General features: G+C 34.0%; 2 protein-coding genes and 1 long non-coding RNA gene across 4 annotated transcripts in view; all 3 read right to left on the bottom strand.

Moving 5' to 3' along the window:
* The window catches only part of LOC144837969 (uncharacterized), a 40,099-nt gene extending 31,619 nt beyond the window's left edge, over nt 1–8,480 (bottom strand). For both annotated transcript variants that reach the window (XM_078693286.1, XM_078693285.1), the window contains exons 1-7: nt 8,280–8,480; nt 6,285–7,901; nt 5,977–6,063; nt 2,828–2,998; nt 1,122–1,294; nt 586–708; nt 186–300 (exon numbers count right to left, since the gene is read on the bottom strand). In XM_078693286.1, the coding sequence (XP_078549412.1) occupies nt 186–300; nt 586–708; nt 1,122–1,294; nt 2,828–2,998; nt 5,977–6,063; nt 6,285–7,863 (2,248 nt within the window). In that variant the 5' untranslated portion in view covers nt 7,864–7,901; nt 8,280–8,480. The remainder of the gene's footprint in view (nt 1–185; nt 301–585; nt 709–1,121; nt 1,295–2,827; nt 2,999–5,976; nt 6,064–6,284; nt 7,902–8,279) is intronic.
* Nucleotides 8,481–10,018: 1,538 nt separating this feature from the next.
* LOC144838000 (uncharacterized) lies at nt 10,019–11,919 on the bottom strand. The gene is made up of 3 exons (XR_013611598.1): nt 11,812–11,919; nt 11,072–11,153; nt 10,019–10,691 (listed from the first exon to the last, which is right to left on the bottom strand). It is a non-coding gene; the product is annotated as an uncharacterized LOC144838000 (long non-coding RNA).
* A 28-nt stretch (nt 11,920–11,947) lies between these two features.
* On the bottom strand, nt 11,948–23,729 carry LOC144837967 (cohesin subunit SA-2-like). Its single transcript, XM_078693282.1, has 21 exons — nt 23,715–23,729; nt 23,390–23,449; nt 22,576–22,752; nt 21,871–22,066; nt 21,243–21,441; nt 20,773–20,896; nt 20,207–20,385; nt 19,532–19,763; nt 18,993–19,107; nt 18,570–18,763; nt 17,688–17,837; nt 17,240–17,380; nt 16,952–17,022; nt 16,594–16,762; nt 15,786–16,038; nt 15,543–15,658; nt 14,703–14,804; nt 14,189–14,340; nt 13,660–13,782; nt 13,391–13,556; nt 11,948–12,984 (listed from the first exon to the last, which is right to left on the bottom strand). Exons 2-21 carry the CDS (start codon nt 23,432–23,434, stop codon nt 12,943–12,945), a joined length of 2,946 nt encoding a protein of 981 aa, XP_078549408.1. The 5' UTR covers nt 23,435–23,449; nt 23,715–23,729; the 3' UTR covers nt 11,948–12,942.
* Nucleotides 23,730–24,416: the final 687 nt, after the last annotated feature.

Raw genomic sequence — 24,416 nt, 5'->3', positions numbered from 1 at the left:
GGGTTTGAGAACAAACGTCACAACATGTACATACGTACAGATTTGTTGCTTGTACTACACAACATGATGTTTGCTCCCAAACCCTTTCCATCATGCATTATGCAATGACGTTCTTTGCGAAATCAAGCTATTTGCGATAAACCTTATTACTGATAATGTTGTAAGAAAAGTAGGCGTGTCCTTACCGTTTGTAGTTTTCCTCCTCCAGACCTTTGCTGCAGGCATGGTCTTCTGCCAATAATCACTACACAATTTACCACAATCTTCCGAAAACAGTTGAAGGGAATGCTTGGAGACATCCTACAAGATAAAATAATCATCAACATGTATTTTCAAAACATTTTCAAACATGATAAAAAGTACTTGAAGCACTTAAATAAGTTCTTCAACTAACAATGAATGAACTAACAATTCAACGAACACACTCCTGATAATGTCGTTGAGAAGTAACGACAAAACATGTTTGGCAATAAATTCAAAAGTGTTGTAATATTTATACAATGTTTATACTTTTATATATATTTTCAACTGCTCAGAAACATATGCAATAGGAATTTGTGACACACATGATTAGCAGATACTTACCTGGAGACTCTTAAGTACTTGGCATAATTGTGATGAAGAAGTTGACAGCATTTTTAATGAAGTTGTTTCCCGTAAAATTATCTCAAACAGATTTTCTGCTTCTACACATAGATTTTGAATAATCTGTAATTAAAAAATAGTCAGGAGATAAATGTTTTTAATTCCTCATGAATAAAATTTATTTTGTCAACTCAGAAGAAAGTAGACAGGCAGTTGATGATGCCAAAGGGAAAATACAATTGGGTAGCAGTTGGCTAAAAGACATTTTATCTTTTATTTCATATCCTGATACAACTATATTACTAAAAGCTGTCACAAAAAACACAGCCCACCCATTTTACCGTTTTTGTTTTGCTGCTTCAAAACAAAATATATTTTTTTTTGTGACAATCACAGTGCTCATTCGTATGTCGACTGGGGTTGAGATGACTTCCGGAAATACACTGGGTTCTTTAAAGTGCACATAAGCCACAGGACTGCCCCTGCCGTAACCACTCGACTCAATTAAATGAACTAATGAATATTCAATAGCCCACCTCATGATCACATTGTGTTACAAGCAGAAACTCTGAAATAGACCACGATGCCAGAAACTTCTGAGCCTTTGTCCAGCACCAGTAAGTTCCAACCTCAATCGTACTGACCAACTGGTGAGCTGCAAGGATGTCTAACAACTCTTGTTTGCAAGACTCCTTCTTTACCTTCGGCACTGAAAGAATAATTGAAGAACTTGAAAACGAATCCCAATAATAAGTTAGTGAACTCTTCTAATACTGAACACTATTGGGAATAATATGGCTGGTTTTCCTGAAAGTCTGGTATTCTAAATGTGTTTTTTTTGGTAAAAAAAGAAATTTGAGACCTTTTGGTCCCTAAGAAAAGTCTGGTAATAAGGTATTGGGAGAGTTTCTGGTTTTCAGTCCGGTATTGTGAGAGTTGACTGTATCATCTTCATTTATTTATTTTTATATAAAACTTTAATGTCACTTAAGCTCTGTCTACACTATCAAACTTTATGTGACAACAAAATGTGATGTACCTATATATGGACATGATGATGTCATATCACTACCATATTTGGGCACATCTCACTTTTTTTGTCATACTAGTTTGATAGTGTAGACAGAGCTAAAGATGTGCAAACCAAATCCTATGTTTTTGTGTTAAATATAATTTTGTTTATGAAAAAAAAGAAAGAAAATCTGTAAATACCAAGAGTGACATGGGGTTAGATTGTAAACTGATGCTTAGTTTTTATCATCTTAACTTTGTTTTAAGCCAATGATTGTGCTTAAATCAGTTTTCAAAATAACCTAAACTTAATTAGATGACGACGTCCATCCCATAAGATGGTTTGATTTTCCATTTTCTTAATTATCTTGAATTAAGTAAAAAGATTTATAAATATCAGCCGTGGTTTTTAGCAAGGTCTTATGATCAAGGCTTTAGCAATTTTGGCTTTAACATCAGCATCACTTAAGGGAATGTGTATGATAAATGCAAAATCATATAAGCAAAGGTAAAATTGTGTAAAAGAACAAATTATAAAGCAGTTTAAACCTCTCACTCTTATAGACCAATGTTGTACCTTGAAACTAATGCAGACAAATCACACGATTAGAGGATTTAGTGGAGGACTTAACTTTGTAAAAATCAATTGCGATAAGTATGACATGTTAGGCTTATCTTCTCTTTTTACAATTTAAACAGGCATTTAATTTAAAGAAAATTCTCAATTCTCAGAAGTTAAAATAATGATGCATTTTACAAAAAATATAGTCACACAGCATTTTACATACAGTTATGAACAATGAACACACAGCATTACATACAGTTATGAACACTGAACGCACAGCATTACATACAGTTATGAACACTGAACACACAGCATTACATACAGTTATGAACACACAGCATTACATACAGTTATGAACACACAGCATTACATACAGTAATGAACACACAGCATTACATACAGTTATGAACACACAGCATTACATACAGTTATGAACACACAACATTACATACAGTTATGAACACACAGCATTACATACAGTTATGAACACACAACATTACATACAGTTAGTTATACACACTGAACACATAACATTTTACATACAGTTATAAACACTGAAACACACAGTTATGTTGACTGAACACAACATTTAATTTATGCACACATACAGTACAATATGTGCACTAATTTTGGAGTTTCATTTAATTTATTTTGACAAAGCCTTACACATTTGCTTTTTGTTGAACATAAAGGCATTTTGGTTGGCAGTTAAACTGGTGACGAGTGGAATGATAGATGATTCCAAGTGCGAGCACGTCTTTGAAACATGTTGACCGGGTTGTAATGTAGCTTGCAAACACTTATCCGACAACGACGAACCTAATGCGTTACATAAACCTGTAAAATAAAAGTTTTTCAAAAAATTCATCTAGTTATTTTCTGCTTGCCATTTCTTTCCGACTGATTTAGATCTCTCTTTTCTCATCTGAAATTCAACCACTGTTATCTTTGCTGGTTTTTTTTCCTTCCTATAAATTGCCTTTGGATTTTATTTTGTTAACAAATTACACACCCTGTGCAAAGTTAATTCAAAGGGTTACTATAATATGCATACATGAATTCTAATATGGCATTTTGATACCAATGCTAGAGGTTGATTGATACTGTAATAGGAAGGTTGTTATGCACTGAACATTCTATTAACTCACTAATTATATACTAAGTAACAAGATTACAAATGCTTTCTAGGAATTAATGTTGTTTTTAATTAAGTTGAGTAGAAGGTCTTAATTATACTACCACTCAGCACAATTAAATTCTTGACTTCGTCGGAGGTTCTCCTCCGGAAGCTGGTTTCACCAGCAAGATTTACTGGAATAAATTGCATCCAACTGGTACTAAAAATGTTGAAAACATAAAACACTTGTCTAATAGTAGTGGAACTGGTTGGTAGGCTACAATGTAGCCATTGAAAACTTTAAAGATGAATTGTCTTCAAAAACATAGAAAATAAAGATGAATACTAAAACTATGTAAAATTATGTAATCTTGTAGTTTTGCCAAAATAAATGAATGAAAAATTAAATTATAAAAAAGAAAAAATTAACAGTTTCACGGGAGCAACAGGTTCAAAGAGCAATAATGCTATAGTTTTTCAATTGGATTGATAAAGTACAGTACATTTTTGTATAATTTATTAGATATCTTAAGCTTTGTCTACACTATCAAATATAGTAGTATGGTAGTGATATATAACAAAATATGGTATGATATGACATCATCATGTCCATATATGGGCACATCAACAATTTTATTTGTCAAATTAGTTTGATAGCAAGACTGTATAGGTACATTGTCTGGAATTGATTTCTAAATTGGGAGAACACTGCTTACTACTTTCAGAAATTAATGTCATAATTAAAAACTATAAATGAATGAATATATAACATCCTGGCCAAATGTGTGTGATTGGTTGAGAGGACAATCCATCTTAATGTAAACACACCCGCATCAAATACATATTACCGCTGAGCCATGACCTATTGTTAAGTTTTACTCAAACGTAAAATTCAGATTGATTTCCTAATGACTTTCACATTATGAAGGAATAATTTAAAATGAATAAAATTGTAATTTAACATGTATTATCATAAAAGTTATACTATAGTGGACCTTCTGATTTAAATCATAAAATGAAAGTATTCGGAATTGCTTGTGTTATAAATATAATCATGTCAAAAATATTGTCCCTCTGAAAAAAAAAATGTAATTTTGTTGTTGAATATGCTATTTTAATATTTTGAATATGCTATTTTAATGTCACATACTGTATACTAGTTAATCACATTTACCAAAAATTGGAGCGAAAAAAAAATTATTTACCATAAAAAAACTGTAATTGAAAGCAAAAAAATAGTCAAATTGTATGTCAGCAGACAGAATAGCCTATTTTGGTTAAATTTAATTATTTATTTTGACATTTTAGAAGTGAAATTATTATTGTTGTTCGTTTATTTTCTACAGAAGTGATGAAAACCTTATTAAAATCTGCAAAATGGCCTCAAAGTGTGATTTTATTAATCGTCATTTTTCATGTTTTTGGGGGAAAATACTTCTTTAAATAAAATTGTTAAGAAAAAGATGGTTGATAGATACTGTAATACAGTACAAAGAATAGGAAAATGCATATTTTGTTTTTATGCATGATTTGACTTTGGCTACTTGGGTTCAAATTATACAAACAAAAATACAAAATATATGGCTCTAGTCTCAAGATTTGAGAGAATAAAGTCTTGTTCGCACTGGACTTGAAAAATGGTAAATTTAACCACAGTAGTTATCAGAAGATTTGATTGTCCACACTTGGATATTTTCATGCAGTTTTACCGGAATTGTAGCCAGTGTTCAGATTGGATTTTCTTGGTCACTTTAGCTGGCGACTCGGTTAATTTGACCAAATTAAGTCCAGTGCACTAATCAAGGCTTTAGGCCACCAATTTGAAAAAAAAATGATTGTTATATAGAAATCTCCTGGATTTACAAAAATAATGTTTGTGATTATCAACTAGGCTACCAAAAATGAAACTAAATTTATCATAAACTAATAATCTAAAAGGATTTCCAAGGTAATAAAATTAGAAGCACTGTGTGGATCGGAGCTAGTACGAATTATACACAGCATCTGTAACTATGGTAACAATAATTTCGTTCATAATTACAAATCATTTACGCTACAGTATGTGGTTTCACAAAATAGTGATATGTGAAAACTAGACTTTAAAAGATGCTGTGAAGGAAACAAGTTAAGTGAACATATACAATTATAATTCATAAGTGCATGCATGTACAACTTGAAAGTAGTTTAATAATAACTAACAATAGCACAGTCCTTAAACAAACAGAATGTATACTAAATACAATTATTAACATTGATTGTTTTAATCTATTTCACTTAAATTTAACTTAACCTAACTAAAAGTCTAATAAAAAGCATCTTAGAGCTGCTTTCACGTCGCGCTCATATTCGGTCAGACACCCTGAGAAAATATCGTGGAATACGGGTTAACAAATCGTAAAATTAGGATTCAATAAAAATATTTCGCCAGAGTTAATCTTTCAGGACATGTATTAATTGTTTGTGTTTTGAACTTGAAATAAAGCATAATTCAAAAATATTAGCTCATTAGTTCATGGATAAAATATCTAAATGGCAAGACCAAGGATGGAATTAATTAACATACATGTGCATTCAAGTACAATGATTTATTCTACTCGATGTATTAAAAAGAAATAACAATTAATAAATTTTCATTACTCATATAATCTTCATCTATAACTACCAAAGGCTAATAAAAATAAGATCAATTTGAACTTACTAATATCAGAAGCTGCCATGGCAACCAAGTTGTACAATTGTGAAATTAAAGATTGGAATGAGATGACTGCGCTGGATGGAAGTGATTCTGTCAAGAAAAATTAAAAAAATAATCTGAATATTAATTTAATTAGCATTTAAAAGAATTCTCAGAGCACTATAAGAACAATGCAACAATTTCAAAGGGTGAGTATTGTATATATAATTTATATATAATTTTTAAAATTTAAATAGTACAGAAAAAAGCTCTTAAAATAATCTAAAATTAGCCAAAAATAAAGTAAATGATTAGGCCTAGACTGAACCCACCTTTGAGGCATAATATTTGTAACATATCAAGAATGATGATCAAATGTGTGATGCCACATTGGAAAACGTGTCCAATATGAAGATGGTAATCTTCTTCCACTCTAACTCGTACTAAAGTCAACACATTATGTAACTCCTTTCCTACAAACTTCCACAGCTGATCCATATACCAGGTGCACAGCATCTTCCTTGTTCCGAACGTTTCAGAATCTTCCCAACTAACAGATTTTTGCCTTCCGATCCGTCGTTTTTGGTTTGATTGTGAGTAGTTTTCTATTGTACTGTGCCGTTTTGGATTTAACTTTCCACGTGAAACTCTCTGCTGCGAGTTGTGAAATTTTGGATGGAGGAAGGCAGTTGAAAATGCTGCAATTGACAACAGTTGTGACATGAAGTCTTCTTCCTCAGCTTCAAGTTCTGAGAGCGGAGATGCCGCTCTTGACAACTTCACAGATTGTGAATCACTTTTTGACAATGAAGTTTTTGATTCAGATTTCAGCTTATCAACCAATGAAGATTTTGTCTGATCCATTTCACCGTTGGTGACGTACGAACGCCAATCTAAAGGCATCTGATGCTCTTTGAAGCTTTCCGAAAAGTTTTTATTCTCGCAAACAAATTTAATCGTTCTAAATGCAACTAATTTTGACCTTTCTGCAGCGACAAATGCAAGCAGACTATGCATGGATAGAGACCTCACAAATCCAGAAGCGTTGAAAGCATTTGCAACACCAAACGAGAATTTCTCTTCAGAATTCTTTTGATGTGTGCTGTCTTTTCCAAAAACTTGTTTAAAGATGGCGTTGTACTCTTCAACACCACGTGTTACACTCCATAAAAAATCTTGCTTAAGTTCATCGCCTTTGTAATAAGCAAACACAGACAAACCGACGCGGATCAAGTCATACAACCACAATAACGCACTCTGTTGTAATCTTAACAACTTATCTTTCACAACTTGTAACTCCGATATCAAATCCGAATAAAACGGATAGAGCCATTTTTCAGAGTGTACTGAATGCTGGATAGATGTCCAATAATTCAGAAAAACACGAAAGTCATCGCAAAATCCTTCAAGATATTCAAGTTTTGTTTCAAGGTTTTCAAAAGACAAATGCTCTTCATGACGAAGACGCTCTAACAGAATGTACTCATCGTGAACATTGGTTTTCAGATGCTGAACAAACGCTTCAAAACGTCGAATACGCACAATGCATTGTCTGAGAATCAAAGCTTTTGCACGGCCTGCCATAAGCACCTGTAACTGCTTATAGCATGTTGAGATTCCTACACTATGTCTGTTGTGTACAAAGGACATAGAATCTGAAGCTTTTAAGGAGATATGTTGACCAGGGTAGACTGGCCTAAAACACTTTTCTAATATTTCAACACCATGATTTATATCGTCCAATGAAAGATTAGAAAACTTAGTTTTACTTTTTGAGTTTTTGGATTTTGATTTTGACTTTCGAGGTGGGGGTGTGTCCAAATCTAGTGTTGGTTTTGTGTGAAAGTGATGCAAATTTTGGTGGCGCTGAATCTGTGTAACTGGCGTACCAACCATGACTGATGGATCCATTTATAGGGCTAAATTTTGAACAATTCAATAATCTGCAACTGAAAAAAAATTTAAAAAAAAGATTTACATTTTTTAGCACATCCTTTTTTTTGTTTAGAATCTACGCTAGCAGCCTTAAACATTATAGCCTAGGCTTATTATTACTTTACATTAGTGTTCCAAATAAAATATACTGTTGACATGAACCATAAAATAACCTAAGCGGATGACTATGATAGTTAGGCTAGGCCTAGCTTCAAGCATCCGGTGATAGAGCCCACCCAGATGCGCTGCCTACTTAGGGTTCTAGATAAGGGAGAGAGGCATGCGAACCACACACCATCACCACCAGGCCTAGAAATTCCAATAAATGTCTGTCATTTAAACCAGTTTAATTATAAAGTGTACAAACAAATCTAATTTCATAGTTAGCATACCTTATATTGAATCGATTGTTTGAATTACTTGTTGCACTACAACCTTGTTAATGTAGTAAACTGTGTTTTTAATTATACATTTCATCGACCTATACATACCACTGTTGTTGCTACCAAACAACTCTGTCAGAGTTATTTTAGCAGACGATCCATAATAAGGTATGTCTATTGAGGGCAGCATAACGAAAAAGTAGGATCGGAGAGGATAGGCATTTATTTTGTACCCCTAGCATTACTTTCTCCGTTTAACTCCCTGGTTTAACTTTATATTCAAATTTATTCAAATTTATTCAAATTATTTAAACATGCCTAAAAATGGAGGCATCGAATGAAAAAAATCGAATCTATTATCAAACAAAAACTACAATACTTTGGACATATTGCCAATTATTGTTTGGGAAAGTTGAGGGGAAACGAAAAAGAGGAAGACAGAGACTCAGATGGATTGGTGGTATAAGTGGTGCTACAAACCGACCAATAATCAGTTGCTACAATGAAGCTCAAGATCGGCAAGAATGGAGACACCTCATCAGAATGGTCACGAGTACTCAGATATGAGTAGAACGACGAGACAGAAAAATGGAGAAATTATCATCATTAGAGTTTAGATCTCTATCATTAAAATTACAATAAATACAAGATACAAAACAATGCTTTGTAATTTTTGTTTCAGTGTCATTTGGAAACGCACATGTGAGGTAATTGAATTATGTAGATACGTGGGATAATTTTATTTCTGGTGACCTATCTATTAAGGTTCAGTATGTCATAGGAAAGGACAAAAAATGAGATTTATGCTGTGTTTGACTTTTATCATATAAAATGTGTGACAAACCGTGCACCTTCTACGCATATGTGCCACTGTTAAACAAGTGTTCATAATAAATATTAATTATTTAAGGTACTGTAATAGTAACCGCTTTTAAAATGAACCATGTTTTTAAAATCAAGATCCTGTACGGTTTTTTCCCATCTGCCATAGCATCTTTTCTGTATGTTTTGTGTTTAATACGGTCTCATAGCAAACAATTTTCTATGTATATATATTTTTAATTCAAGTATTATGTAATAAATGGAAATAAATGGACGTAAAGCGCGCCGCAAGTAAGTTGACCAATCACGACCGATCAGCCAAACCGTCGTTTGGATTGGTCAACTCACCACTTGAGTTGTGGCTACGTCATTGCGAAGAGTACACACCCAACAAGTGTTTGCAGGCATATTATCTAGAAAAAACAACTACGTGACTTTCTAACCATAATGCTGAATTTATTGTCTGACGATGCATGAAATTAACGTAAAATGCTTCGATTATCATTAGTTGCCAATTCACATCACACACACAATAATTATCTGCCGCATGCCTATTATCTGCTGCAGGCCTATTATCTGCCGCATGCCTATTATCTGCTGCAGGCCTATTATCTGCCGCATGCCTATTATCTGCTGCAGGCCTATTATCTGCTGCAGGCCTATTATCTGCTGCAGGCCTATTATCTGCCGCATGCCTATTATCTGCCGCATGCCTATTATCTGCTGCATGTCTATTATCTGCTGCATGCCTATTATCTGCTGCATGCCTATTATCTGCTGCATGCCTATTATCTGCTGCATGCCTATTATCTGCTACATGCCTATTATCTGCTGCAGGCCTATTATCTGCCACATGCCCTATTATCTGCTGCAGGCCTATTAATATTATCGCATACATACAAATATTAATTATAGATAACAAGCAATTCAACTGAAAGCCAACTTTATTTCTTATGATTCACAAATTCACTAAAAGCTTCAATATAATTAATTTTCTTAGATTTAACTTCTTGCAACTAAAGAACGATTTTAATACATTTTTACGACATCACAATGTAACCAGACCAGTACAATGGGAATAAGCCCCTGAACAGTTTTAGTAGAAACAAATGCTATTGACACAAATTAGCGTGTGTGTCTGTTGGTCAATTCAAAGCTTCGTTATATCACTTTCTTATGTTTACATTTTAACATACTAAACCAGAAAATTCATTTACATAACTTTTGTCTTATTTATACGTTCTATTTAAATTGCGCCAGCCGAAAGATCGGTACAAAATTCAAATCAAATTCAAGCATTACTACAAAAGGCGACATAATCTCAAATTATATTTCAAAAACATATTAAATATGCCCTAATATTCATTATTATATTATCTAGACGATGTTCGCTTTAATGGCGGCGTTCCTCTTCTGTAGTCTTCCTGCTCTTGCAACCCAACTACAACTGGAGAGCAGCTAATAAAGAAACTGCAAGTAAAGAGAAGCTGAACGTAACCAGACTACCGGATCCGGTTGGAGGATCCGTTCCCATGCTAGTATTGGATGCAGGCTCCATTGTGGTATCCATACTCATTGTTGTTTCTGCCGCTTCCTGACCTGACGTTTAAAAACAAAACAGCACAAGATTACAATACGACAGCTAATTTTTTTTCTCGGACATTTACAGTAGAACCCCTCTTTTGGTACACCCTAAGGGCCCGGAAACTTTCATAAACGAACTAAGACATTCATTATCAACCACTCTAATCAACGAACTATTCAGAGAACAACCCAATTTATAATGGAATAGCCCGTTGAGAGAAACAAGGTAGAACTTACTTACAACCCCACCCCCATTCAGCAGCAGGGACACGTGTATTAGAGGAGATCCATTATTGGGTTAAGATGTTCCTTAATAGGCGTTTTGTAAAAACAAAGTGAAAATGCAAAATTCATACATAAATGAATAATGAATGGTATACAAAGTGAATATATACCTTGTAGCATGATAATCATCACGCTAAAAATGATAACGAGCGTGGTATGAAGAGCATTCATCGTGAGCATTGCAGAGACGATCTGTAACACAACAAATACATGAAAAATGAAGATTAATTAATTAATTGATTAAACTTTGAATAGGTTATCTTTTAGTTTTAATAAAATTAATCACTTCCATAGAAAAAAAAATTAAAAAAAAATATTTTCACTTATAAAAAGACACAATAGTTATATTCAACCAAAAACCCATTGGCTGGCAGCAAGATGTGACTATTTTTTGCTTTAACTTACAGTTTTTTTAGGTAAAAAACTATTATGCGACACTAAAATGGCATATTCAACAAGAATTACTTTTTCAGGAGGAATCTTTAACAAAATAAATAATTCACTAGTCCCGTCCAGTTTCAAAATATTGTTTTGAGAAGCAGGCAGTTATATATATATTTCTCCATAGTAGGCAGATAATTTTTTTCGGGAGGGAGAAGGCTGGGCCATCCCCTAATAATTGCCAATACAATGCAAACGATAGAACATTAGATTATGTTCAGCATAAAATATTGGCCCAGAGATAGAATATTCGTATCACTGAGCTATATCGCCTTTACGCAATTTAGTAAATAACAGACAAAAATAAAAAAAATATCGCATGCAGAAGAAATTATACAACTACAATTGTAAACAATAAGAGTAATTGTAAACATAGTAAAAAGTAAAGTAAATAAACATAGCATCTTACCTTTGATCAAATAAAAAGAGATAGATGATGTCTTATCTATAGCAGCCAAGAAATGAACTGGGTGTGCCTTATGTTGTAGTGAAAATTGATTACATGCATTGCTAATTTGAATAATAAAGACGACAGAATATGAGTACCACTTTTTTCTTTATCATTTAATATCAACAATAGATATAGATTAGAATTCAGGAGAGTGAAAATCGAATTATATTGCATAGTATTTATTAATGCTCTTTGAATTTTCACCATAATACTTAGCGTCGTATTTTTTCAATTTATTGATTTCTTCTTTGTACTTGTTTTATTTATGTTTTTCATTTACATTGTCAGTGTAGCGAGTTGCTATAGAAACTAACAGTATGCTAGAATGACTTTCTTAATCGAAATTATTATTTATATTCTATTATATATACTTCTATTATTATTCCGTCACTGAGTAGCGTCTTAATATTTCCAGTTTACACACTCAGTCATAATATTCGGAACTAGAGTTATTGTACCCTGTGACCAAAATGTGAGGGTCCAGTCCTAATGACCAACGACAATAAGTTTCGTTTCAGTTCATTTGAAGGGGTTGCGCCATACACTAAAATGTCCTCAACCCCAAACATACAACATACAGTACAATTAATATTAATATAAATATATAATAAAATAGAGATGATACACAGTGTAAATTTTGTCACTTAAATATTTTTTAAAATGTTGCAGTATGTTGTAGTATGATAATTGTTAATTTTAAACAAGTTAAAAGATATTTTCAGCATTGACATTTATCGAAATAAATGGTATTATGTTGAGTTTGCAGGTGGATAAAAAGACAGTGTATGTGTATTAACAAGATCTGGTTTCAGACTGATCTACCTTGGTTGGCAAATACTAGAACAATTGTTAGCCGTAAGAACTTACAGAAACAGTTGGAGTTCTTACGCAAAGTAGTCGACCATTGAGCCATGCTCCACGCTCCATGCTCCTAAGAGCCCAAAACGCGGTATCAAAAGAAAATTGGAATTGTCTGGTGGTAAGCATTAAAATAGCTGTTTTTATGTTAGTTTTAAATAATTCACTGAATTTCTTATTTCATATTTGTCATATTCAAATTCTTCTTCTTTACTTTCTTCCTCTTCCTCATTACTGTGCTTTTCTTCTCTTTCTTTCTGCTGATGTTGTTTTCTGCAAATTATTCAATCAATACTTAGTTCAGAAACTTTTTTGCACTTAATTAAGAATAATAATATAGTTTTGTGTTTACTTTTAAAAATAAAGAACAGATATCCGAAGTACTGTATTTTGTAATGAGATAGATCTTTGGGTTCTTAATTACATAATGGCAGTTTGCAAATTTGGGCTATTTCAAACTATTCGCCGTTAATCATTATGCAAGATATATTTCCAGGATGTTGCTTGACTTAATTAATTTCTTCCTCATACAAGTATAGGATAAATCCATGTTCATATTGACTTATAGTCACATTATAGTCATAGTTATATAGATAGCAATGTCGAGTGTTTAATCAAGTAGTACATTTGTAACAAAATTAACTTATTTAAAACAAAAAATAGCTGTTTTAAGGCTTACCACACCAGACAAATCCAGCTTTCTTTTGATACCACGTTTTGGGCGCATAAGAGCAGGGCTGAATGGTCGACTTGCGTAAGAACTCAGGCTGTTTCTATACGTTCTTACGGCTAACAATTGGTCGCTACCAATGTTTTCATCTATTTTCCAAACAAGGTAGATCAGTCTGCCGAAAAAAATAAAATAAGTAAACTTGAGATGCACCGTTTCCGTTGTGATGTCACATGACCTTTCACCGAATTAAAACCAGATCTTGTTAATATACGTACATCGTCCTTTTATCCAGCCGCGTAAGTTTGTAGCTAAATTCACCGAGTATGTCAAGATAGTCAATATAGGGGTATGTTTGGTGTTCTTCTGGCGAAGTCGTGAGACTGAACACAATACCATCTCTGTAAAAAACATGTTTAAACCTTATTATTTTTATTATTATTAATAGTTCAGATATTTGGGAGCTTTCCATTTGGGCATATTGAAATGTTTGTACTCTTCATATCGACACAGTTAGGTTATGTTCTTGATTGTCGCAAATCACAAAAGCACATGGTGGTTGGTTAAATTGATTTTGAAGACTTCAAACATACTAAAATGTTTGATCTTGATGACAGTGACTAAAGCTCAGTATAAACTATCAAATTTTATGTGACACAAAAAATGTGATGTGCCCATAATGGACATAATGTCATATCCCTACCATATTTGGGCATATCACTATACCATATTTGGACACATCACACTGTTTTTGTGAAACTATAGTTTGATAGTGTAGACAAAGCTTAAATGATTTCATGTATTTACTTGTGTAACGATGTCATGGCGTCTCGGCTTTTTACTTGTTCACGTCCAAACGTAAGCGAGAATCTTCGTGCAAGTTTTTTAATGTCATTCATCTGCTCTACCGATTTACTTTTCTCTATGTATCCCATTTCGCCTTTCATTTGAAAGAATAACTGATAAATAATTTAAACTACAGTAATATTATTGTGATTATAATTCTGAGCGTAACTATAACGAAAACAAATATAATATTAATGGTGAATAAATGTAATTTATAATCTGGAACCAGAGAAAGAGAATACATAAACACTCCTTTAACAGAGGATCTGTTTATAGTAAATTTTACTGTCGTAGCAACCAAAATAAATAGGAAAAATGACTAAAACAACATTAAAATTGGTTCACTTGGTTCTCTCTCGAAATCATCACCGTTTTCCGGTTGCGAATGTGACAACTCACTTCTCGGTGCGGTAGCATTTTTCTTCTAGTGGAAACAAAGCTTAAAACACACAAATAAATAACTAATAAATATTACCTGCCTGAGAGCAAGTCCCAGTGTCTTTGCACAGCTTATTTTGTCGATTTCTCTTGATTTGGCCAATGTTCTTTTGATGATAGCACCATAATCATTATAATACTGCAATAAGATACAATTCAACACGATAAATGACTCTATATTTGTTTACTGTAAATAAAGATATACATGGATCTCCTGCTGAGAAAAATGTTGAAATTGAAATTTAAATTTTGAAATATATATTTATATATTTTTTGAAATTGAAATATATATTTATACTGGGTAACCTCTTCAGTCTCCCAGAGGGCCCAGTTGGTGATCAGTGGCTGTGATGTACTAATACACCGGGGTAACCCCCTACTTGTCTCGAAAGATGTACTAGGTTCTTTAAAGTGCACACAAGCTAGATGTGTACACTGGACCTACGGTTTATAGTCATTACCCGAGAAGACTCGTTCTACCACCAGAACCATGGAGTGAGTGAGCCTCGAACCCCTGCCGATGTTATGGCTACGTAATTACGGTTCCACTGTCTTAACCGCTCGGCCACTCACTCACTCAATTATTATTATTATTAATATAAAGCCAGACTGTTGCAACACTCGCCTGCAGAAATAGTTTCATAGAGACATAGGCCTAAGTAACATTTTAAAAAAAAATTTATTTTATGTCTTTAGGCAATGTGGCCAAGGATTACCAATAGTGAATTAATCACTGTCCTATCAGGTAGGTGGTAATCCCCCTGATATAGGGGCTATTTTGTGAACCAGTTCACCGGTGTAACCCCCTACTCGTTTCGAATAATGAACTGGGTTCTTTAAAGTGCACACAGGTTATAACTGTATACACTGGACCTACCTGTATATAGTGTTTAAACATGCAAGTAGCCATTCTCATATCAATGATATTGGAGATGATGAGTTTGGAGAATAAAGACAAAAGGTTTCGACGTTTATGAAGAACCTCATCGTCATCTGTTATGAAAATAATAATTATAATAATCATTCCAACCTCAATTCACCGTGTACCGTGACACTGTTGGCGCCTCTAAAAATGTATCTATGTAAAATAAAACAGTGGTCTAAACATATGTATACTTACCATCATCGTCTTTTTCAACAAACACCTCATCTTCGATGACATCACTCATCAGTAGTTCAAGTGCGCTACTGGGTGCAAAGATCAATGAGCTACAAGTTAGATCAGAACTTAGCTCATTCTTACTAAACACAACCAGAAGATCAGAAATGGTAATGAAAGCTTGATGTTTGATGCTCGACGTACTATCAATAAGAAGGACCGTACACAGCTGAACCAGGTCAGTTACATGCTTCTTGACTCGGTTGATCTCATCCTGAAACAAACAAGGCCAACAGCCATAAGTCGCGTGCTAAAACGCATAGTGATACCGGACCGACAGACAGACCGACAGACCGACCGACCGACCGACATAGTGAACTATAGATTCGCGTCCACGCGACTAAAAATTACATTAGGTACGTTCATATAAAATATTGTTACCCAATTATGATGATCGATCTATGTTTTGAACAATTCACACAATAATCATATCGATTCATATTATGAAGTGTCTTGCATTGAAGCTGATTTATACATTGTTGAAGCATCGTTCATTTCATTTATTTATTTCCCACACATTGTACAAAATAGAACAGATATTTATACTTTAGAAAAGAAAAAAAAAGATACAAAGAGGACAATGTGTGAATGGAGATCAAAATGAGTAATAATTGATCACCATAAACAGTTGTCGACATGACAAGTAAACTATAAACTATATAATATTGACAAAAACAAATATTAAGGAAAGAAAAATAACGTTATGAATATGAATGAGATCATATTAAATAATGTAAATTATTAAGTTCATACTAAAGCCATGACTTACTCGGTCGGTGTTTTTGTCTTTTAGATTTTTAAAAGACCACATTATTTCATGATACGCACATACAATGGATGAGGCGTATATGTCCTCTGGTACGTCACCACGCTTAGGAGCTTGCTGGGTCAATGATACTAGAATATCGTACAGATTCCAACTAGTTAGATCATGACAGCTAGACAAAAAAACATACAAAATAGAAACTATTTGTTAAACAACTGCAGAAAAATGGGATTTAGATTCTATTTTGCTACACTTAATATTTGATGACAAATAGTAGAAAGGGCAAATGTTGCAAGAGGTTTGGGCCTATGATGATGTTTGATACCTGCCATTTATTAGCAACAATACAATACAATTTTACCTATAAAATACTGTAATTTTATTAAGGCTTGATGATAAATCGTAGACAACATTTTCATCCGGTTCACAAGTCTAAAAAATACATAGATATTATAACAAGATTGTGTTTGTTGTTATTTTTATCAATAATTAGGCATACTAAGTTATTTACAATCACCTTATCCACTCGAGTTTCAATCCTCTATATACAATAGTTGCAGCATAAAGCATTTATTTTCTAATTAAAAAGAAAATTTAGATTAGGAATATGATTTTTGTGAATTTTGTTTCGAAATTTGAATACACTTACTGCGTCAAAACTCTTAAAGCTTCTACGGACTCCTTCTGCAAGACTATCAAACAACGTTGTTCTAGCGACCTCGACGGTATGTGTGATGTTGAGCTGATCACAAAGCAGACTCTTGTATGTTTTAGAACATGCTTCAAGAACCTGTAATAAGTTGGTAAATTTTCCATTAGGCAAAGTTGTTCGCGCGAATCGAAAGCGTTAGTAGTACGCATGCGTATATTCATGTTTCCATCTTCTAAATCCCTCTCTACGCATGCGTATAACCTGATGCTTTCGTTTCGCGCGAGCAAATTTACCAAGTGGAAAATAAGCTTAATAACGTAATCAAATGTTTGTAATTGTATTGAAAATTAATGAATACGTGCTGCACTGTATTTGGCTGCAGTAGTTCATGGATACACAGGGTGCTAACTGAAAATTGTTTTTAACCGCTTATTAATTCACATACTTCGGTTTCTGTATGGCTCTTTACTATATATTTCATCTGTCGTAGGAGTGAATCCAAGTACACCTCTAGTCCACTCGTTGTATAGATCTCGAGATCAAAATGTTGTGGAATCTCGAGTAGGTTTGCTACTTGATCAGAATCTATACCGTACTATAAGAGAATTAATACCTTTATTGGATTAAATAATACACTTGTAATTTGTTCTTGAGCTATGGAGAATTTTGTGTATTCTTTCCGAAATAAAAGATGAAATGAAATGAGTACAATTGTGAACTTATGTTGATGAAATCTATAGTATCAGATTTTAGATTAACATGTTTGTTACTCGGGGTACCCGAGTCTAGGACTCTTTCATCTTCTCTTCCATCCGACACTATTGAGTAAAAAGTGCGATTTATAAAGTACTACTCCTCCCTTATTTGTTGTAGTATTGAGCTGGGATTTGGCATGAATATACTACAGGGACATGTCCTCAAAGCTATAGAGCCAGAATTTTTTTATTTGAAACCGGATGCAGCCATCTGACGTCTCGAGGATGGTACCGTATAGCCGTATTTGGTAGCGAGGTTATTGATGTGTATGTGACGTCACATCCCGTCTTATGACGTAATTACAGCTTCTTTTGTACCCAGATTACAAGAGAGAGAGATTGAGGAACAAAGGCGGGAAGGTGAAAGAAAAATGTAGACATTTTAAAATGTTGCGTTGTTGATGAAATCCTAGTATCAGATTTTAGATCAACATGTTTTTGAAAAAAGACGCCAGATCACAAGAGAGAGATTGAAGATCACAAGAGAGAGATTGAAGATCACAAGAGAGAGATTGAGGATCACAAGAGAGAGATTAAGGAACAAAGGTGAAAGAAAAATGTAGATAACACACTATTGAAAGAAGATCTGGCAATTTGACCATGAAATGCTGCGATAACTTCATCTTGTTGTCTTGCACAGTTTTCTTCTCTTTGGCAGACATCTTCTTAGATGACTTTCGACCTACGGGTGGACGACCCTGGGCCGCTTGCCGTACAACGCAAACCATGATTTTAATCAGTGCTGTTTCTTGTTTATCAGTAAGTGCTGCAATGGTAATAATCCGTTTTAGTAGGCCTACTCATACTAGCGTTAAATTGTCCAATTATTCAATTTGTCTCGCATAACAAAGCCAAATAAAAATTGTGCATTGTTAGTGGTGATATAGGCCTACCTTGCCCAGTATCAACAATCCGGCCAAGTACAAATCTTTACAATAGGAAAATCAAGATGTTTGTGTTGGGTGAGCTATCTTTTGCCAGACCTATATACTTACGTTTTTCTCCTCGACCTGGTCCATCAATAAGTAATTCAGTCATACAATCCCAATCTTTCACCATCTCATTCACTTCCCATAATGCATCTACTAGATATGCAGCATGTTTATTAGGCTAGAGAGAATGAATTGATTATTATATCCCAGTTATTCAAGTTATGTAGTGACAGGCAAAGAAATGGAGAAAAAATCAAAGAAATGGAGGTGGGCAGGACATTTGGCCAGGAGATGGACAGTCAGACTGACAAATTGGACTCCAAGAACCTACAAAAGAGGCAGAGGGAGACAAAAGATGAGATGGAGGGATGAACTAACAACACATGGTGGCATTGCATGGCAAAGAGTAGCTAGAGACAGAAGTGAATGGTCAATTGGTGAAGAGGCCTTCGTCCTGCAGTGGAAAGAAATAGGTTAAGAAGAAGAAGTGACAGGCAAAGAAACAGGTTTGAAGAATAGTGACAACAACAAGTCCATCAGTAATGACAATACTATTCCCCTCGATATATAATAACCTTCTCTATTAGTAATGCACACCATACCTCACTCTCTATAAAGAACAGGGCCAGATCCTTGATAAGTGAAGCATTGGCACTACGTCTTTTATCGACACTATATCGTTTGCTGGCACTACGTCTTTTGTTGAAAGCTCTATTTAATTTGAGTAATATTTCATTAAGAAACTCTGCTGCAGCCTGTGCCACGGCTCTACTTGCTGAGTAAACAAGTTGACAAACATCATTACAATCTTCAACTAAAATGTCCTCATCACACCTACAAACATAATTGAATTAACAGCATTTTAATTGGCAAAATAAAATTGAATCTTGAATCTTGATTACGAAAACGTTTATGCCACACATCACATCAATGACAATATAATAGCGTTTACAGTGTGATATAGGAATAATTTTAGGAAACTATATGAATGAGATCCCAGTTAAGCTTGGTTCCCACTAGCGACGCAACGCAAGGACGTAACGCAACGCAAGTGAATTGACCAATCACAAGCGATGGCTTATTCGCTTGTGATTGCTAACTGTCTATAACTTCGTTTGTCATTGGTTAAAACGCTTGCGTTGCGTTTACGTCCTTGCGTTGCGTCGCTAGTGGGAACCACGCTTAAGTGATTTGACAAGCGATGGATTATTCGAACAGTGGCTTGTCATTGGTCGCGTTGCGCGTACATCCTCGCTTTACGTCCAATCTTTACTTACTTTAAGATGAACGTGACAACTCTGATGGCCTGTACAGCAACATCAGTTTCCTTATCACGTGTCATGGCCACAATTCTGTCTTTGAACCGATTTGTGAAGTTTTCAAGTTTTAGAGTAAAGTAATGCACACGGTATAGATTCTGAAGACCGACTAAACATGTTAATCTCACATCTGCAACCTATAAAATCAATACAAAAATATTTAATAACTAATAAACACATTAACGTTGTCTATTTCTATACAAAGACAAACAAAAACGGTCTTTTTCTTTGTCTTTTGCGACCAAACGTTTTATTTCTTGACTGCAGAAACTGGAAAAATGTTAAATTATAAGTTTGCCTTTAAGGCTTGGTTCCTACTAGTGATTTGACCAATCACAAGCGATGGATCATTCGAACAGTGGCTTGTCATTGGTCAACTCGCTTGCGCTGCGCGTACGTCCTTGCGTTGTGTCTCTAGTGGGAACCATGTTAGTGCAACGCGAAATAACGGTGTTTTATTGACTGCTGTTGAAAAACAGTTTTTTAAAGAAAAATGATTCAAATCAAAAGAATGTAATAATTACGTCATCATCAAGTTTCCACCCAACATATTTCAGGTAGCGATCATTCAGGAACACGTGACTGTAATTCTGCATACATACACACATCTCTTCCACACATATTGCTCTTATCTCTGGCTGCGCGTCCCTACATACAAACAGATTGAAATTTGTAAAATCAGATGAGTGGTCTATCTGCCATATACAAGCAGCAAGCATTTGAATTTGAATTGTGTTGGTAATTCTCCCATATTTACCGTCAACACATTTTGAACGAAGGAAAATTGGAAAGTGCTTAATAAATTCCATAATTTCGGGTCATTGTAAAAAAAATCATTTTCTTCTCGAATGAAATGTATGCTTTTCGAATAAAATATTAGTTTTGGCAAATCTTGTGTATTGTATTGTATTGTATATATATACACAATGTAGAAAACAGCACTGCACTTTGCTAAAACAATTGTAAAGTCTTGGCCAATATTATATATAATTACCTGTATCTTTTAACAAAAATTCTTTTAAATATGTTATCAATCATTCGTAGACTTTCCTCCAAGTTACGTTTATCAATTTCAACCTTAGGCCTACTGGAAATATGCCGTTGACGCTTTTGACGTCGAGCATCACGCTCTCGTTGGGCGTTTTCAAGGCTGAGGGCAGCCACGTTTCCATAAGCTATCATTAGCTTCATAGCTGAAAAAAAAACAAGTATTTTTTAATGTTTCAATGAGTAATGTTACTACATTCACCACTGAAAATAACAAAAAGAGACACTCACTGCTTCCGAATGAATACGGTAGAAGAAATATTCATAGAATGGATGGTTACTATACAATTAATTAAAAAATACATACAAAACATGAATCAAAGGTGGGTTCAACAGTGACAGAATATGAACAAACTTTCTTATTAACTATAGCAGACCCTGTTCAACTGTTGTAGAATTAATGAATGCTTGGTTCCCACTAGGACGCAACGCAAGGAAGTAGACACAATGCAAGCGAGTTGACCAACGACAAGCGACAGTTCAAATAATTCATCGCTTGTGATTGGTCAAATCCCTTACCGTTGCGTTACGTTGCTTGGTTGCGTCTCTAGTGGGAACCACGTGTGTAGTCTCACCTGCTAAGGTACTGGTGTGTCGAAAAGCACAGACCCGAGAGCCACTAAGACCAGTCAAAAATAAAATTATGTCTTCCATCACGTGCTGGTCATAGAGTATACCATTATCTTGACATTGTCGAACCAACACTTGAATGAAGTCACTAAAGTTTGTCTTAAACTCCTTATACATTATCAGTGGATATTCTCTACTGTCCTGTTTTAAAACGCAGATACCTTACAGTAAGCAGGAGGGTCGGGTTTTTTATTATTAGTCCTGCTTGCATACTCATAAAAGGTGACATTCGCTGAATGATAATTTTAAGTTTATATAATAATAATGTAATGGAAGCTACACTTTTGAAACGTTGAAGGTGCGTCCAGAGTAAGTAAAATAAAAGTTAAAGGAAAAAATGATTTAACAGTAGGCCTATTTACAAGGAAACTAAATTATGTACAAAATATAAAAAATAACATTTAACAAAGTAATACAGGATTTAAAAAACAAAGAACTAATTATTTTCATTGTTGATTTCCCTTCTCCATTTCCATGTCCGTTTACAAAATCTATCGAATCGAATGCAACTTCAATATTTGTAGGAAGATCAAGTACAGGTGAATTAAGAACATACATTGTTCCATTATTAAATTGGTTCAAAAAATCAATTACATTCGATAGACAATGCCCAAGATCTTCAGTGGATTTAGATTTAAAACAAATACTACCTCATCGATCTCTTCAGCCATCCGTGTAATAATATCACTATGTTCTAGACTGGCGTACATATCAGTCGTAACAACACCGTCGTTACATCCTGAACTCTGTATGATAAAGTTGATCAATTCCACCAAAGCGGTTTCACGATTTGCCTTGTAAGTTTCAATCCATTCATCTACAATTACCTGGAAATGTAAATACACACTGTCAGGTTTTCTGTTATTGTGTTTTCATGGTAACCAAGTTCTGTCTACACTATCAAACATTATGTGACAAAAAAAATGTAATGTGGCCATAACTTATATGGACATGATTATGTCATATCACTACCATATTTGGGCACATCACACTTTTTTCTGTCGAACTAGTTTGATAGTGTAGACAGAGCTTTAGATAAGAAATATTGGCATATAAATGGATGTACCAATAGAATAGTGATATTTATCATGAAAATGTCTACAATATTTTGTGTACATGACAAAAAAATCATAATTTTTTTATCTATTTTTGTTTGTATATTTAATGTATATTATACATTTCGGGCCTACGCATTTAAAATAACTTCTGTAGACCAAGTGTCTAGCGAACAAAACAAAATACAATCTTATTATACTGATTGATCGATTGATGTTTTGTCTATTATTTCAGTCATATGCTAAGTTAATAGCCTATAGATAACCATCATAAGTTTGTGTACTACAAACATGATGAAATAACTATGTATGTATGTATACCATAATCAATTATGAAAAAAATATATATTCTTGCGTTAAGTTGAATGTATGTAATTAACTATAGACATTAATCATACTTAATACTCACGTGTGTTTCTCCTTGACGTACAATCTCATACAAAGTGACAGCCATCTTAGTAATTAATGACTGGAGAGGAACAATACAAACACAGGCTATACATTACAATAACAAAGAAAATAGAAAATAAGCAATATATTTGGGTTATTTGGATGATAATTGACTGGTTTTGAATGCCGTCAAAGCTACCGACATGGATAAAACTGATTATCGGTTGGTGCCTAAGGGCATTACAGAAAGAAAGACAAAAGCTGGAAAGAACATATACCTTATGGTGCTAGGCTTGCTGATGACAGTGTGGCAGCACAAAGGAACCTGTGGAAGAAAGTCTTACCTCGGTGGAAATTCGGTATGCGACTATGAAGTGTTCGTGAACCGTACTTCAGCTATGATTTGAATATTGGTGTTACTGAGTTATGAGCTAATTTGCATATTAGTTTACATGTGTATTGGTATATAATAAAGGTTTTTAAGTGAGCACTTATGCGTAAAGTCGAAGGACCAAAATGCTACTTAATGTGTAATAAAGACTTGACTTACGAAGAAAATGAATAAAAACGTAAATTTAAAATTGCAGCTTTGCCTTATCTAGAACAACCAGTAACCAGCAATAGAAAACAGTTTTGATGCAACGAGTTTTGACGCAAATTGCTTATTTCTTCTTCTTTGAAGACATAGACCTAAATTCTAAATGAAAAAGATACTAAAGAGAGTCAAAATATTGTGTTTAACGGGAATTGCAGAATATCTGACATATACAGGTTTCCCTCCAAAAAGACTCCAATTAAAAACCACGATCCCATAAGATACTATCTTTTAACATTTCCCATCCAGGAGACCAAGAGCAATTAAAGAAATATTATTAGAAAAATAATATTGTTGTTATATAAATGTACTGTATAAATCAAAATAATGCATATTTAAAGGCAAGCGTTCTGATGCGTTGTATGTATGAGCGTTGTATTGACACAATACAAAGGTAACACAACTGGCAGATGGACATTTAATTTGTTTTATTTTACTGTATTTTTATTAC

This window comes from Antedon bifida, chromosome 3, assembly GCF_963402885.1.
Source record: "Antedon bifida chromosome 3, ecAntBifi1.1, whole genome shotgun sequence".
Classification (NCBI taxonomy): domain Eukaryota; kingdom Metazoa; phylum Echinodermata; class Crinoidea; order Comatulida; family Antedonidae; genus Antedon; species Antedon bifida.
Note: the sequence above shows the minus strand (reverse complement) of the source record. Positions and strands in the feature narration are given on the sequence as shown.